The sequence below is a fragment of the Myxocyprinus asiaticus genome, chromosome 40, assembly GCF_019703515.2.
Source record: "Myxocyprinus asiaticus isolate MX2 ecotype Aquarium Trade chromosome 40, UBuf_Myxa_2, whole genome shotgun sequence".
NCBI classification, from domain to species: Eukaryota; Metazoa; Chordata; class Actinopteri; order Cypriniformes; family Catostomidae; genus Myxocyprinus; species Myxocyprinus asiaticus.
Genome location: NC_059383.1, coordinates 28,533,051 through 28,548,173, shown reverse-complemented (window position 1 = coordinate 28,548,173; position 15,123 = coordinate 28,533,051). Strand labels below are relative to the sequence as shown.

At 39.9% G+C, this 15,123-nt stretch overlaps 1 protein-coding gene across 3 annotated transcripts in view; it reads left to right on the top strand.

The window, feature by feature from the left end:
• Positions 1-14,872, top strand: part of LOC127431076 (hamartin-like) — a 39,915-nt gene extending 25,043 nt beyond the window's left edge. For 2 of the 3 annotated variants that reach the window (XM_051681318.1, XM_051681319.1), the window contains exons 14-22: positions 381-975; positions 1,846-1,889; positions 3,804-3,970; positions 5,197-5,379; positions 7,988-8,098; positions 8,493-8,615; positions 8,749-8,936; positions 9,148-9,360; positions 11,573-14,872. In XM_051681318.1, the coding sequence (XP_051537278.1) occupies positions 381-975; positions 1,846-1,889; positions 3,804-3,970; positions 5,197-5,379; positions 7,988-8,098; positions 8,493-8,615; positions 8,749-8,936; positions 9,148-9,360; positions 11,573-12,170 (2,222 nt within the window). In that variant the 3' untranslated portion in view covers positions 12,171-14,872. The remainder of the gene's footprint in view (positions 1-380; positions 976-1,845; positions 1,890-3,803; positions 3,971-5,196; positions 5,380-7,987; positions 8,099-8,492; positions 8,616-8,748; positions 8,937-9,147; positions 9,361-11,572) is intronic. The other variant, XM_051681320.1, reaches the window with a different exon arrangement.
• The last annotated feature ends 251 nt before the right edge of the window (positions 14,873-15,123 follow it).

Genomic DNA, 15,123 nt, shown 5'->3' with positions numbered 1-15,123 from the left:
CATGGCCGTGGATTATGATAATTGTGAATAAACGTGCACGTGCGCCCTATTTACTAATGTTTGGAATTCACTAAAACACACATTTCACAAACAAATTTTGGGGTGTACACAGCGTTTGTGATTCTGGAGGAATGTGTTCAGGAAGGTCCATTTTACACATAAATAAACTCCAAATGTACATATATATTTATGAAAGTTTCATGAATGAGGCCCAATAAGAGGAAATATTTGCCCCCTGGTATTGATTTTTAGGGGCATTTTTTTCTAACCATATAAAAACACAGCTGTCATTTTTAGATTGTAAAGTAATTAAAATACATTCCCAATCTGAATGAAATCTGAAGCGTCTTCACCCATTTTTTTCTGTGTCATCCTCTCAGCTGCCATTACAGAGGAGCTTTTAAAGCTGACTGAGGACAAACAGGATTTAGTTGGTCTTCGTGGCTTTCACTCGCCATTCTTCAGCACCACAGAGACCCTGACTGGAGCCCAGGAGAATCTCTTGCCCTCTTCTGCCCTCATTGGCTCGATGAGAGATCCTCGCAATGCCATCTCCACGCCTGGCAAGGCTGACACCACACCCGGGGACAGAGGCAAAGTCAGCAGAGGCACGTCCCAGGAGCATCCCTGGACCTTTCAACCAGTGTTTACGCCCATTGAGCACTCAACACACAGCCACCCCCATCGAAGCCCCTCTGCACCCGATGACGAGGCCCAAAAATACGGCTTGTGGTCCCCTAGCCCGTGCAAACCACCACCCCTGCCGTATGAGGCTCTCTTTGACATGGCCCTGCCCCGAGCGGCCTCCCTGTTTATTGGAAGGAAGACCTCAGAAATTGTGAGGTTTCAGAGAGGTGACGTGGGCAAGCAAGTGGAGGGAGACGGTGTAGAGGGGGTCGTGTCTGCCTCCCCATTGGAGGTGCTGGATCGCCTCGTGCAGCAGGGCAGCGATGCCCATGATAAAGTGCTGAAGAGGTGAGGCTATTCCTTGACTGTAACATAAATAAGTGTTTGTGCTATGGAATAATAGCTTAAATTGTGCAATTTGTTGTGGAGAGGTGTATTGTTACTTTTCTAAGAGACCAAACTAATGATTTTTGCCTGGTCAAACAATTAATAAATCCCATAAACTTACAATAAAGGAAGAACCTGATCATATCTAGTGACCAGAATGTTAAAGAACACAAAGATAAGGGTGGGCTCTTTAGACTTGAACCTTGAAGAAACCACCCAGAACACTCTAGCAAAGCCCTAACAACGCCCTAACAACTGCATAGCAATGTGTTAACCACTCAGAAAATCAGCATCTGCATAGGAACACCCTGGCAGCAACCCACAACACTCTAATATTGTGGTGATGAGGTTTGCACAGACAAGCACCACTCACATTTTCTATGTATTGTAGAAAGTAAAAATCTAGTTTACTTTTTCCAAACTAGACAACTTAAAGTAAGACTGGTTGTAGATTTGCCCTGACCCCGATAACTTGCTATCACACAACTGTCTGCATTGTCTCGTCTCACATCCACTGCCACACATATAAGTCAACAGTACAACAGCAGAGCCTGTGTTAACAGAATAAAATCAGAGCTTTGCTTCTTCTCTCGCCCTCTCCTCCCTGCCCTACAGCATTCACAGCCTTTTCTCGAGGACACATAATTTAGTTGGGTTACAGGTCTTACACAAATTTAGGTGTGCTTTGGCTCAGATCAGAGAGGATTCTGTCCGGAAAGGCTATCTCTTGCCAGGAAAGCTGTCCAAAATGATTGTCACTTTGCCACTGACCTTGTCGATCCCCTCTGTTTTTTCCTTCCTTTCTACCAACATTTCCACAATCTCTCTCAGATTACCCCTGCCAAGCAAGTCAGCTGACTGGACACACTTTGGAGGTAAACAACTCTGCATGAGCACATATTTACTGCTTGTTGAATAGAAGTGCTTTCAGAGTAATGAGAAATAGTGTTGAGGTCTAATTGGTGACTGTAACGGGTTCAGGATGGGCAAGGAGGAGGCAGGAACCAGCAGAACAGTCAACATAACTTTAATAAAGTAAAAGAACAGAAAAATAACATAACACGTAGACTCGTGCGCACACACAGCAGCCGCATGTGTGTGTCTCTCTCTCTCTCTCGAAATGGAGCCCCTGGCTCATCTTAATGCCTCTCCTGGGTGATTAGGTGACTCAGTGTCGGCCGTGCACCCCGGCCACCCACTTCTCCTCGTCACACTCCTCCACCGTCCGATTCAGGCCGGGGAAACCTCTGGCATGATGTACTCCCCTCTCTTCCTGGAGGGGAGGTGTTGCCCTTCTGGCCGTCCTTCTGCCGGCAGGTCTTCCCCACCTCTCTGGAGCCCTGGGAGAGATGAGGAGAGGGAAAGGGCAAGGGGTAGAGACAAAGAGAGAGAGAGAAAAACTAGCTCACCGGTCTCCAGACACGCTGTCGCCTGGTCCTCAGCCACTCCTTCGCCCTCTGGCAGACGACAGCCGCTCCTCCTCCAGCTGATGGCAGCGAGTCCTCCGAACCCTGGTGGATGGAATGGCTCCTCCCCATCCTGGTGGATGGCAGTGGTTCCTCCGACTCCCGGCGGACGGCAGTGTCTCCTACGTCCCCTGGCGGACGGCCACGACTCCTCCCCTGGTGGACGGCAGCGGCGAGGACTCCAGGACAGCGCATTCCTCCTCCTTCCCGGGTTTTGGTACCAGTGTAATGGGTTCAGGATGGGCAAGGAGGAGGCGGGAACCAGCAGAAGAGTCAACATAACTTAAATAAAGTAAAAGAACAGAAACATAACAAAACACATAGATGCGCGCACACACAGCGGCCGTGTTTCTCCCTCTCTACTGGCACCCTGGCTCGTTTTTATCCCTCTCCCGGCTGATTAGGTGACTCTGCGCCGGCTGTGCAACCTCACGGTCTGGCCACACCCTCCTCCTTGTCATAGTGACAAATGACCCAACTTTTAAAGGTTAAAGAACAATTTTTTTTTTCCCCCACAAAATTTCACACCTAAAGAAATGAATAGTTCTTTTGAAATTATGTTTAAAATGTACACTCACATGAGATGAAGACTCTCGTCATATGAGTGGCTTAGAAAAAGGATTCATTTATTTGTGATCACGTTCTGAGTAAAGATGCATTTTGGTTAATCTGGTCAGTGATGATATTTGCTTGGACTATAACTTTCTGTCTTTTTCTTTCTCTTTCTCCATTTTTTTTCTCCCCTTATTCTCTATTCCTTCCTTCCTTGCTCTTTCCTTCCTTCCTTTACTTGCTCCTTCCTTCTTTCCTTCCTTTTTACTTGCTCCATCTTTCCTTCTTTACTTGCTCCTTCCTTCTTTCCTTCCTTTCCTTCTTTCCTTCATTACTTGCTCCTTCCTTCTTTCCTTCCTTTTTACTTGCTCCTTCCTTCTTTACTTGCTCTTTCCTTCCTTCTTTACTTGCTCCTTCCTGTACTTGCACCTTCCTTCTTTACTTGCTCCATTCATTCATTCCTTTCTTCTTTACTTGCTCCCTTCCTATCTTCCATCCTTCTTTACTTGCTCCCTTCCTTCCTTCCTTTACTTGCTCCTTCCTTCTTTACTCGATGTTTCCTTTCTTCTTTACATGCTCTTTCCTTCTTCTATACTTGCACCTTCCTTTTCTCCCTTTTCTTGCTTCTTCCTTCTTTCCTTCCTTTACTTGCACCTTCCCCCTTCTCTCCTTTTACTTGCTCCTTCCTTTCTTTCTTCATTCTTTCTATCTTTTTCTGTTTTTCCTCAATTCCCCCCCCCCCCCCTTTGTCTTTCTGTTCCACATGTCCAGGTTCTGCTCCCTTGGATGAGCTGCACACACTGCGTAGTCAACTGCTGCTGCTGCACAACCAGCTCCTGTACGAGCGCTATAAGCGAGAGCAGCACGCTGTCCGTAACCGTCGTCTGCTTCGCCGCATAATCAGCGCCACCGCACTCGATGAGCAGAATAATGCTATGGTAACTTCCCATAACTCTGCTCTAGCATATATAGCAAAATTGTGTTGGCAAAAAAGAGGGCAGATAAAGATAAAGCTTGGTAAAGCGGGTCTTCTTTTATAAAGAGAAGAGTACTTTTTTGTGTATAAATATTTGTACTAAGCATTTCTTGAAATAGTTTATTATATGCTAGTTAACATGTAATAGCAAATGCTGTATATTAGCTTAACTTTTTAGCACTTCCACCACAACATCAGAAAAAAATGTGAAATGCTAACCAGGAGAAACGCTAGCAGACAAAACCTTTGTTGATCACTTGAGGGAGACAGAGAGGCAGATCCCTCATTGAGTTCCATTAGAGTTGGTTGTATGTACACCGATTAGCCACAACATTAAAACCACTGGCCTAATATTGCGTTGGTCCCCCTCGTGCCGCCAAAACAGCACCAAACCGCATCTCAGAATAGCATTCTGAGGTGCTATTCTTCTCACCACAGTTGTACAGAGCGGTTATCTGAGTTACCATAGACTTTGTCAGTTTGAACCTGTCTGGTCATTCTCTGTTGACCTATCTCATCAACAAGGCATCTCTGTCCACAGAACTGCTGCTCACTTGATGTTTTTTGTTTTTGGCACCATTCAGAGTAAATTCTAGAGACTGATGTGTGTGAAATTCAGTGCAGCAGTTACAGAAATACTCAAACCAGCCCATCTGGCACCAACAATCATGTCACGTTCCAAATCACCGAGATGAAATTGTTTCCACATTCTGATGGTTGTTGTGAACATTAACTTAAGCTCCTGACCCGAATCTGAATTATTTTATGCACTGCACTGCTGCCACACGATTGGCTGATTAGATAATTGCATAGATGATTGTTGGTGCCAGATGGACTGGTTTGAGTATTTCTGGAACTGCTGATCTCCTGGGATTTTCATGCACAACAGACTCTAGAAATTACTCCGAATGGTGCCAAAAACTAAAAACATCCAGTGAGCGGCAGTTCTGTGGACAGAAATGCCTTGTTGATTAGAGAGGTCAATAGAGAATGGCCAGACTGGTTCGAACTGACAAAGTCTATGGTAACTCAGAAAACTGCTCTGTACAATTGTGGTGAGATGCGGATTGGCGCTGCAATTCTGAGATGCTGATTGGCGCTGTTTTGGCGGCATGAGGGGGACCTACACAATATTAGGCAGGTGGTTTTAATGTTGTGGCTGATCGGTGTATGTTTGTGTGTGTGCAGAAAGCCCAGCTGAACCTGCAGAATGTGGATGTCATGTCTCTGAGAGAGAGCCTGCAGGTGGAGCAGCAGAGATATAGGCAGCTCTGGGATGACAGAGAGACTGTAGTTACACACCTGCATAGCCAGATACGCCAACTACAGCAGGCCAGAGATGACTACTACACCAAAAATCAGGAGTTACAGGTGATTCACACACAACTCTCTCATTGACTTACATAAACACACACTTTTGTTAATATTTGTCAATAAATAAGAATAATAAGAATCAACAAAGAACCATAAGAATCAATAAATAAATATATTTAAATGATAGCTAATGATACTCAATATTTGGGGGAAATGATGTACAAATATTTGACGTAAACTTAAAATGTAAAACGTGCATATCTATTGACAAGGCCTTGGGGGAAGAACTTGACTTAACAAGGCTGTTGGTTGACTTTGAAACTAACACTTGTGCTAATCAACCAACTGGGTGTGGTTATTGGCTGATGCCAGTAAGCTCAAAATTGTCGAAATGGTTACTGAAGAAATGAATTAATGTTAGATTTATATAGCCTTTTTCTGGCACTACAATCAAAGCTCTTACTGTCATAAAACCAAGGTTATTTTTCTAAGGTACGGTTAGGTTTAGGGGTAAGGATTAATGTAGTTTGTCTGTGGGACTCTAAATAAACATAATAAACACACTACAGTGATGCCCAGACTGTATGATAGTATTTAAATATGAGTGCAAATAGTAGGGTGCAATTAGTATCTATCATTATTTGCACCAGGGTTTGGGTGCAAATAATATTAACCACTATTTGTACTGGGTGTAAATTGCATATATCATTATTTTCACCAGGGTCCACATAGCATCTGACACTACAGTATGTGCACCAGGGTGCAATTAATATCTACCATTATTAGCACTGGGGTTGGGGTGCAAATAATATCTGCCACTATTTGCACTGGGGTGTAAATAGCATATACCATTATTTGCACCAGGGTGTAAATGAAATTAAATAATATACAGTCACATGCGCTGCACACCACAGTATGAATAAGAGGTGCCACTCTGCCCTGTCTTGTCCTTCACACACACACACACACACACACACACACACACACACACAGGCACGCACACAAACACACACACAAATGCAACACACTACTAATGCTTGATTTTCATGTAGTTTGTCCAATAGTATCCATCTGCTGAGCCATAGATAGGTGTGTTTAGTGTATAAACAGCCGTGAACTCTCAAATGAACTCTTTCTCCATTGCAGCTCGGAGATTCCAGCTCGCGAGTCGCGGGAAGCTTGATATAATGAACACTTCACAAACAGGAAGAACTTCAAAGATTTTTCAAAATAAAAGTCCTGCTGAAATGAGAGCTCTATTCAACTGATTGTGTGAAATTGAAGACATTTTGACAGAAAAATATTACTACTGTATAAAAGTGTAATATTCAAAGCAGTCGCAATAATACTCATAGTAACAATAATATAATATTAAATGGTTATATTATAGTATTATTATCTGTAAGCAACATCACATAAGCAAGTGTACTGAATATCAGCATGTTGTGATTCAGCCATGGCAGCCTTTTTCCTCAGGTAATCAGATTGTTTTCATTAATACTGTAAAGCTCTTATCAAAAATATATATTGTCACAAAAATATTTTATTTTCATTTGATTAAAGCTGTACAGTATGTATTTGATTAAACACAATTTGATCATAACATTTAAAACATTTAACATGGAATCCAGAAAAATCAGAAAGAAAACAAAAACAGAAAGGCATAATTTGTACCTATAAGACTTTATGCAGTTCTTTTAGACAAGTAATTTTATGTGTAATTTCATATTTTTTTTATTTGTTGCCTAAGTATCGAGTTAGTATCGATACCGAGGTACCAGGGCTGGTATCGTACCAAAGCCAAAATTTTGTTATCGGAGCAACCCTGCACCAAACACTGTTGACATATATTAAAGGGAAATTGTAAAACCTTTTTCGCTGAGTCTCAGGAACTTATGGTAAGATGACATCATAATAGATTGTAATGTAAATTAATGAGATCTTTATAATGACAAAGCATGCTGTATATATATAAAAATACACAGAAATATTTGTTCACACTTTAAATATCTTATAAAATGTATGTCAGAATTTTCAAAGCTCTGTGATTTAAAAAAAATAAATACAAATTATAGTGGGCATGAATGTAATGTAATGGTGATTTGAGAGATATACCTCAAAAGCCTATTGTATCATATTTGATACATGTACTGTCATTTCAACTGGCTTTTTCAATAAAATAATATTCAAAATTTTAACCAAGCACAAATGCTCATTTTAAAATATCAGTGACAATATAATTATTACTATTACTTTTACTTTATTAAAATAAGCTATCATTTATCCCAAAATAAGAGTCATTTTTCACGCAAGTTTGAAGCCATTTTAAATAGATTGATATAAACATTTGAAACCACATTTTTTTTCACAAATAATCACTAGATGGTACCATAAACATGTGAAACTTACCATACATTTTTGGGCTTTTCAGCTTGAACAGAGAGTGAAACAGGAACCATCAAACATTGTGCAATATATTTGATACATACGGCATTGTAGGGTTAATTATTAATGTTGCTTGCAGAAAAGCACACACATTCCAATATAAATGAATGTAAATGATTGTCTCTGAAGTCGTGCAATTTTTCCCTTTTTGTTGTGGCTGCCACTGCAGAGTGCAAAATTACTATAATATTTTAATATGCATCTGTGACCCTCCATTCAGAGTAAGCTACAAGAATACCAGAAGCAAATAGGCGAGATGGAGGCAGAGCTTCAGAGGGCGAACAACAAGGTGTGCCACACAGGACATCTGCTGAACCAGCTCAATTCCAAAGTAAGGAAAAGTTACAGACTCCTAAATCTCCAAAAAGAGCCAATCCTCCTGGTTATGTCCAGGACTGAAAATTAAAAAATATCTAGCTGTCATAAAAGTATGACCACAGCATTTTAACATAAAAGTGATATATTTTAAACATAGATTTGCAGTGCTGCAAACTTGCCTTCTAGACTTTCATTGTAAGTGTAATACTGTTTGTTTGTACAAGCTGAGAGGCCAGTCTAAATGTTTTTTTTTTTAAATTTATTAATTAACAAACTGTGTCACAAATGTTTTCGAGCATAACTTACACTTAACCTGGAAAACGCCTTTAAATATTTAGTGTATGGTGTGAGTCGTGTAACAGTATTTGAATTGGTAAATGTCACTATTCCCTTCCTTCTCTCCTCAGTTATCCTCAAGTGAAAGTATTCAGCAGCAGTTAAGTTTTCTGAATAAACAGCTGTTGCTCTTGGGAGAAGCTCATAAACTGTGTGTTCAAGAGCTGCAGCAGACCGGACCAGACACTAGCAAGGTAAAGTACATGTCACATCAGTCCAATGACAAGACCAACGTCTCTTTCATTCTAGCATAACTGCAGCTCTCATTGTCATTTTCTCGCTCTCGCTATCTCTTCTTCTTAATATTTCTCCCATTCTCTCTTGTAGGAGGTGCAGATGCTGCAAACATCTTGGGGGAAGGAGACGGAACGTCTGAAGCAGTGTTTGTTATTCCAGAACCAAAAGTTGGATGCCGCTCAGCAGAGAGTGGCAGAGTTGGAGTCACAACTCTCCAAGAAAGAGCACCTGATCGTTGAACAAAAGAGGTTCCTAGAAGATGTCAAGGCCCAAGCCAAGTATGAGAGCTCTGTATCTGTCTCAAAACAACTGCTGTTTGACCACAAGAGATAAAATGATGATTAGATTGGTGATCAGATGAAATGTAATTTATGTGAACATATGTGAATTATTTGTAATCATTGCCAGCTGATTCTTTGAGGTTATCTCAAATATATTTTGCATTTATTCTTTTATGTGTAATATACTGTACTTCCATTTCCATTCTAGCCTCAGCATTGTCTCACTATCTCACTCTATGTCTCTCAGAGGGGAGCTGCAGGCCTCTGAGAGCAGGTATCAGGCCCAGCGGCGTATAACTCTTGCACTGCAGACTGAGTTGTTGCAACTGTACAGCAGACTGGAAACTGAAGACTCCTCTGCCACTGCTTCAGCCACACCAGCAGAGGGCGCCACTGATCCCAGCAGTTCTGCAGAGTCTAGGTACTTTCAAAATCACTGTCATTCTAATAGGCAGGTCATTTTGTTTCATAGCGCTTTTCACAATGTACATTGTTTCAAAACAGTTTGACAGAAAATCATGCCTTAATGCAGTGGTTCTAAATATGTGGGGCACACTTCCTTTGGTATAGGAAGATTGACCCGTTCTCAAATATATTCACTTTCACATTCTCAAATTAGCCATGGTAACAATACACGAAAGAGCCAATGAAGTCTGTTTGCAATTTCTTCTTATATGGTGTGCTCACTGTGTATTGCTATAAATATCTCTTATCCCTCATCCATGTCTTCCAAGTAGGGTTGGGCGAGATTTTGAATATTAATGATATAATTGAGATCATTTTGCTGATGATGTTAAATTGACCAGTATCGTGAATGTTTGGCCATTAATTTTCAAAAAGAACGCATCAGTAGACTAATTTCACAATCCTTCAGGGCTGCACAGTTACTCAAAATAACATCAAATTGTGAGTTGGTGATATGTGATTATTAATCCACAAAAGGCTGTGATTTAAAGATAGATGGTCTGTGTGTGTTTCAGAACAAACCGTTGACGTGCTGATCTGTGTGCACGTGCATGGTGGTGCTCTCAGATCAATTCACATGCACTGTGAAATCAAAGTAATGCAGGTTCAAGCATTTGCACAGTTCCAAACATTAGAAACCACTACAAGTTATTATACAAATCTACAAACACGGCACAGAATAACAGAATAAGAGATTACAGCGTTTCAGGAAATGCGGAACATTGAAAACTGTCAAATACACTTGCCTTTTCTGTGTTGAAATAAAAGCTCCTTGTGAAGTTGAGTAAATACGACAGCACTTTCGGTGTCAAAATAAAAGCATCAGGTTGAGGTGAAGTAAACTGGACAGAAATATATTACTTTTGTGTAATGCAAATCTAATAATCAGAATAATAATGATAATTCAGCATTATATTATAATAATCAACTTGACGTGTCTCATGATAATAATTTAGTATTATGCAATGTTCAACAGGGGTTTCAAAAATAAGTCAGTGAAGTAGCTTTGCAAACCTTGTTCATTCACAAAAATGTATTAGTAAAAACATATAAAGGTAAATAAAGCTTTTTATTAAGCTTCTATGTGTCATTGTGTATGAAATATAAATATAAATTGCAAATCAATGAATATGATTGAGTTTCATTCTCCCTTGTGTTTATTTAATAAAAACTAATTATTAGATTTTTACTTAATATCTTTAAAATATTGAATCTACTTGGCTACAATGGCTGTTTGGATGAAATGATGGTTCCTCTGATTAAAATTTTGAGCCATTTTAAAGCAAATACATAATTATCTAGATATATATCGAATATTGTCAATAGGCTGAAAAATATTGAGATATAATTTTAAGACATATCGCCCAGCCCTACTTCCAAGGATGAAAAATGCCAAATGGCATAATGACTTGAGGGTAATTGATGATAAAATTTGTATTTTGGGTGGGCTATTCTTTTAATATTGCTCCTGCAAGCAGTGTCACTTTATATTTAATCTATTTTTTGGATATTTTATATGTATATAATTAAAATATTTTATGTATTTCTACACGAAATGTAAATTTACACAGCATGTATACATAATGTATACAGAAAATAACAAAACAATATATATTTTTTTTACAAAAGTTTTTCATTATTCATCAGAAAGAGTGACATGAAGCTGAAAGAAAAACATTTATACTGTGTGTGTGTGTGTGTGTGTGTGTGTGTGTGTGTGTGTGTGTGTGTGTGATATATATATATATATATATATATATATATATATATATATATATATATATATATATATATATATTATACTTTAAAAAATGTGTATATTGTATATTTTTCGATCAGATTATAGGGTTGGGAGAGAAACCAGACAAATATTAAATCGTGTGAAGTTTTACTTTACATTGTATATTATGAGATTCACAATTGTTTGGTAACCCTGTTACGAAAATGTTGGGCATAAATAGTGCATAATTCTTCTCTCTTTTGTGTGATTTCATTATTTTCTAGCAACATACAGTAATTAAAGTTTAATAAAGAATTCATGATGTCCTAGGTTAAAGATCTTGGCACAATCTGTCCTTGATATCAGAGTATTAAATACATAAAAATATTTTGATTGTTAACACTCAAAATAACTGTAACAATCACAAACACTGTTTCTGGTTTCACAGTGTCATCGTGGTGGACAGGCCAATGAAAACATCCACCAAAGAGGACGACAAGTCAACTCTGTCTCCACGCGGCAACGGCTGCACTTTATCAACAGGGCGCCCGAAGACCAGCCTGTCCTTGTCCACCTCTGTAAACGGCAATCGAAACACCCCCCCACCTGTCCTAGTGGAACCGCCCCCACTCCGTCCTCATTCCCCACTGGGGCCCCCAGGGCCCCTGGTACCCACTGACACCCCCCTCACTGTAGGCTCTTACCCCAGCGCCAAGAGCTTTCTTGGCATGCGAGCGCGAGAGCTGTTCCGCAACAAAAGTGAGAGCCAGTGCGATGAGGACGAAGACCCTCCTCCACGTCTCACTGGCCTATCACAGGGCCTGAAGACTGAGCTCTGTGTGGAGCCGACAGCGAAGAGTACGCCCAGTGCTCCCAGCTCAACCTCTGCGCAGAGATTCACGCTCATCACAACTGCTAAAGAAGCTCAGCCTGATGCTCAGAGAGCCAATTACCGAGATACATTCGGCTCAAGATGCCCAGAGCGACCCAGACAGCAACCGTTAAGAATCATAGACTATAATGAAGGTCACCAGGAGCACAGCTAAAGTTATGGAAAACATTGAAAGAGAGACATGAGAGAAAGTAGAGGAAGTCTAAATCAGACGTGGTGTGTGGGGAGATGCGACAATTTAGATACTAGAGTGTAAGGCAAGACTCTTTTAATTCTCAGTGTTATCTGTCTTATTTCCACAATCAGACAACAGGATTTGGAGCCAATAAATCAGCAAAACTGGAAAAGTGGAAAGCATGGACTAAAATCATTCATAAAACTATTTTGAAGTAAATTATCACATTCAATCTGATAGAACAATTGACGTGGGATTCATGAATATTTTGCACTATTTTGTTCTGCTCGTGTTTCGTGAATGAGGCCCTATGACTTTTAGCGAGCCCACTTTATTTGCCACCATAAATGACACTGCTACATCTTTTATTGTTGTTTTGCTAATTTATCAGCACCCTTTAAAAGAACCAAGTTACTGTTGCAGCACATGGAAGCTTTGAGTTTATTCTATTAGAAGCAATATTATTAATTATGTTGTAGTGAACATACAGGGCTTACACCTTCCCAACTCTGAATGTTTGCTTGGAAACCAGTTGGTGGATCTCTCTTTTTGTGCCATGCAGGAGTCAGTGTTTCTTTTTATAAACAATCACATCAGGTTTTACCATGAGACATGCCAAGTCAAGTGCATTTTCATGTGCTGAAATCATGTGTTTATTTACAGTGTTATTGTGTGTGTGTATGTATGATGTCTGTTTGTGTGTATGATGTATATGAGAGCCCACCAGTGGTATGAAAATGATGGCTTGTATCCCAGACTCAGGCTAAGACTAATTCTGGGTTAAATTGCAGTTCTTATTCATCATGGAAAAACCCTTGTAGTCATGGACTAGACTTAAACTGGGTCTGGGAAGTGGACTCTAAATGTTACAGCTACTGTAAGAGGATGGTCCGACGTGTTTTGAGGAGCTGTTTATATGAATAGAATTTTTTTAATTATTTATTTTTTTGCCCTCTTGCTTTTATACGACAAACAGCATTTTAAGTTGATTTTGGGGAGAGTATTACCAGCCACTCACCAAGTTTTTTTTTCCAATTCCTGGCATTTTTTTAAACTTTAACATTGTAATTAAAATGCCAGGACTTTTTTCCAAGTCCTGGCATTTTTTAAAACTTTGACATTGTAGTTAAAAGGATCCCCCCCCCCAAACAATGGCCATAAAAGTGGTCTTATCATAGGCCATAACCATGGCTGGGTCTAAAAGGGGGCTGGGAGGGCTTTGCCCCCCTAGATTTTCCTTGTGCAAACCCCCTCCTCCCCACCCCCAGTCGGACGGCAAAACGACCAAGCGGGACCCTATTGCCCACCCTAAAGGTCAAAATGCCCCCACATAGATCACAACCTAGTACTACCCCTGGCCACAACTACAGTCAAACTTCGTTTTCCCACATGCCGATCCATCTAGCCGCCAATCGAGTGCTCAGCTTTTCAAAGCGTACTCTTTTGACAGCAAGACCTTACTGATGCATTTGACACATGCTTGTCAGACACTACAACTGCCTTGTGATACTCTTTAGCACAGTTATTGACGGGTGCATTTACAGATGCAGACTGTTCGCATTAATGAAAAACAGCACTGCACACGGACAGTACGCGCGTGCTTAGTTGATGATGAAATTTGCGCCACGCACTCTGTGCACAAGACATAGCAGTACGCAGAAAACCGAAGTACACTTTGGCCGTAAGAATTTTATCTTTCTATAATCCCTTTGGAGATATTGTAATTAAAATCTACATGTTGGCCATCATCAAACCTTATCCTAACAGTCACTTTTCAAATAACAGTCAAACATGAGTCAGTTCTGTTTGACAATACCAATCTTCAGTCTCGAGGTCAATATCATAATTCATACTCCCTTACAGCTCTGCAGTACGGGATAACTAATAATGTGAATAGAAATACATGCTTTTCGTGAGTTCCACCAAAACTGTATTCATGAACTGGATAACAAACTTTTCTTAACCTTGTTTGTATTCGTTCTGCCACGTCCTGGCACAGGTGTGGTTTTTGATGACTTACCAGCTTTGGTAACCTGTCTTTAACCCTCTCACTTCAATGCACTGCATTTGTTTTGAATATTATTACTAATTTTGCGCTTTGAGTGCCAAATACTCAATAAGACAATGACAATATTCTCTATATGTTTATATGTTCTGGTTTTGTTGTATTACTCAAGCCTATCTATTCTTATATTTATTTCCATATCAGTTAGAGGGGTAAATACGAGACAAATGTTCTTTATTGGTTGGCTTGTTTTATCAGGAAGGTCTAAGCTGAAAGTGGGTGGACCGTAGTGATGAGAACTGTATAACACCAAGTAGACAGTGTAAAATGACACCGAATCTCCACAAGATAGCCAAGATGACAGTCAAAGATGTCATTTATGAATTGTAACCAAATCCTGTTGTCCCCTTGAAGTCTCTGCTGTTCCTTCTACCTTGCTATCTAAGAGCATGTACACAACAATCCTCTTTTAATGCTAACAACAGGAACTATGACTTAACAAGACACAAGGTACAATCAGTTTGAAATTAAAGGAACGTATGAATCTGAGCTCCATCTCTGGAGATGAAAGTTTGGGGGAGGGAAGGCAGGGTTGTTTGGAAAAGGTTCTTAAAGCAGTTGCTTGTGTTAACTGTGAATGACAAAAATAAAACCGTCTTCAATGTTTTGCACTACAGATTGGTGTTTGTTTTGATTATTTTTCTCCTTGATTAATGTTGCTTTCATATCTGGAATGGAAATGAGACATAATTTGGAGCTTTCAAACAACACTGCCAAGAAAACATCACTTTCTTGGCTGTTGTCTGTAATTATTTGTAATTTAAGCAGGTATAGTGTTTGTTGCCCAAAATATGTTTACAAAAACTACAGACCAGCAATAGCTGTTTGATATGTTTTAAGTTATACAGTGGCCCCAAAAAGTACTTT